The following is a 2500-nucleotide window of genomic DNA, read 5'->3' on the forward strand; positions in this document are numbered from 1 at the left end:
CTTCAAGTAAAACACCCATTTGTGCATTGAATCTTTATCATATTTTCTTGGCTTTCTTTATAAAAAACTTGCTATATCATCAGTCACAAACATCATTTATATCTCGCATCACACACAAACACCTTAAAAATGAAATTACAACTTACTTCCATTGGCTGATATCGTGCGTTTGATCTGCGGTTTACCCCTAAGAGGTGACGCAGGAGGCTGCGCGCTGCCCTCTGCAAAGTGGACCTGGAAGAACCAGCAGAACGTCAGGGTCACATTGTACGGACAACTTCCTCGTACTCTATCCCCAAAAATTGTCAACAAAATGAGAATCTTTAAACATTATCTAGATAATTGGATGAGAAAAATCTAAACGATAAAATGAATAGTAATAATAATAACAACGTAAAATGAATAATAATGATACAAAATAAATGATAATGCAAAAGACCTCACCTTCCGTGCCTCTATGTCTCCGTTGGCAACAGGCTCAAAGGCATTGGTTGCCTCGGGCTCAAATTGGTACTCGTAATTGTCAGTGCCGCCCCAGCTGACCAGGGCTTGGTCAGGCTCCACAAATTCTTTCAGAGACTTCTTATCGACAAATTTGATTTTCTCTATTGACTTTGGGGGCAGCCAAGTTTTGATAATCTTCCACATTGCTAAAACAATTTGATAAAAAAAGGTCACTATTGAATATTCATATCAAAAAAGAAAAAGCAAACAAAAAAAAATCTGTGCTTCCAATTTCCAGTTCATCATAAAACATATCATCGTGCTTCAAATCACAGATAAGATTAAAATTTAAACATCACATGATTCTACTGGCTTACCAAAATCTACCAGTAGGTCATTTTGCTCCTTCCTAAGAACTAAAACCTAGAAACCCCTTATCAGGCTTCCTCCTCAAGCTTTTCTCTTTCGTATACATGCTTTGATTTTTCCCACTGATATTTCACTCCACTCTGCTTGCTGCACTCTACATTCTCTCCTCTTCCTTCTCTTCATACTCTTCTTACTTCTCCTCTCACCTCCTCACCATACTCTTATCTCATCCCTCACCTCTTCTTCATACTCTCTCCTTCTCCTCTTGCCTTTTCTCTCCTTTTCCAGTATCCTTTTATGAACCTTTACCATCTAACCCAATCCTTAGATGTTGTCGAAGTGGATACAGTCAGGGAGACACATCTCATCAACCCCTATACAATACACATACAACAATACAGAATTCACTAATCTCCCTTGCCTAAGCTGTATCTCCCTCTATTTCCTCCAGCCAAAAAGCAATATCTAGATGTTAATATTAGCATCTACTGCAATACTTATTAACCCGATAATGACTGGGTGGTCTGAGCTCCAATCATTCAAAACACTGCTGTATTTTAAGTGCACAGGCCTTGTGCTATTCGCCCGTTCTAGCTACCACTATGTGCACGATCACCCGGCATGTGAGCCATGCGAAAAGCCATGATATGATATCACGCTCCCGGCGGCAAGTGTTGACACCACATGACCTGATATCACGTCACCCAGCGTTAAGGGTTTAAGAACAGAGTTTAGTTAGATATATATATATACTTTCATTTTTTTTATCTCTCTAAACATTATGAAAATTTACTCTTTCTTTTCTTCATAAAAAATCTCTTTCAAATATATTCAATTCAGGCACACTGATTTACCTCTTAACTGCTTTTGTTTTGTATTCTATAAATTCTTTTCTTCATAGCAGTTACCAATGAATCTGTAATCCCTTTCAGATTGTCACTTCCTTTAGACATATTTTAAAATTGATTATAATACATTCTTCATGATATACTATATGGTAATATATACTCTAAGTCCACATTGGTCCAATGTATTTTCAATACTTTTCCTGAAAATTGGAACTACAGACTTCTCTTTCTATAATCCTTCATTTTATCCAATATAAAAATGACTCCAAGAAACTTCTGACAAAAAAATAATATTGCTATGTATAAAAGTCAAAAGTATGAATCACATGAAAATGCTCTTTCATATTTCTGCAGCAGTTATTTGTGAAGTGGTAATAAAAATAAACTAAAGTAATAACTGTAACCATTCTGTTGATATTATGATTCATAAACACAAATCAGATCTAACATAAAAAAAATATATATATAAACTAAACATAATTCTATTCTCATCCTAAAAAGGCCAAAAAATGTGCAAATCGTAAATCATAATTCTAAGCGTAATCCTATTTCCACAATTTTCATATAATATTATGCCACTCCCCTTTTAACTAATTGCTGCCTGCCATGTACTCATCTCTAACTTCTACCATGCAAGAAGTCTAAAAGCTAATTCTAATCTCTTATCAAAAACTCCTTCCTCCACACACGGCCGGCCATCTCTTATACAAACAAAAGACAATGCTGTAAAAGTGATAATAGTGACTTTATGTCTCTCTATGTCTATGTGCTTCTAAGCATCAGACAAGACTATAGTTTAAACAACTATACAAATATTCCACTCTAGAAAATAAAGGGAA

The 2500-nt window shown here is 35.5% G+C and overlaps 1 protein-coding gene across 4 annotated transcripts in view; it reads right to left on the reverse strand.

The window, feature by feature from the left end:
- Positions 1-2500, reverse strand: part of LOC122253784 (motile sperm domain-containing protein 2) — a 42381-nt gene that overhangs the window by 5357 nt on the left and 34524 nt on the right. For all 4 annotated transcript variants that reach the window (XM_043017081.2, XM_043017085.2, XM_043017084.2 and 1 more), the window contains exons 5-6: positions 445-650; positions 147-234 (exon numbers count right to left, since the gene is read on the reverse strand). In XM_043017081.2, coding sequence (XP_042873015.2) covers positions 147-234; positions 445-650 — 294 coding nt within the window. The remainder of the gene's footprint in view (positions 1-146; positions 235-444; positions 651-2500) is intronic.

The sequence above is a fragment of the Penaeus japonicus genome, unplaced genomic scaffold (assembly GCF_977035675.1).
Source record: "Penaeus japonicus unplaced genomic scaffold, GWHDUDI00000001_assembly GWHDUDI00000024, whole genome shotgun sequence".
Classification (NCBI taxonomy): Eukaryota; Metazoa; Arthropoda; class Malacostraca; order Decapoda; family Penaeidae; genus Penaeus; species Penaeus japonicus.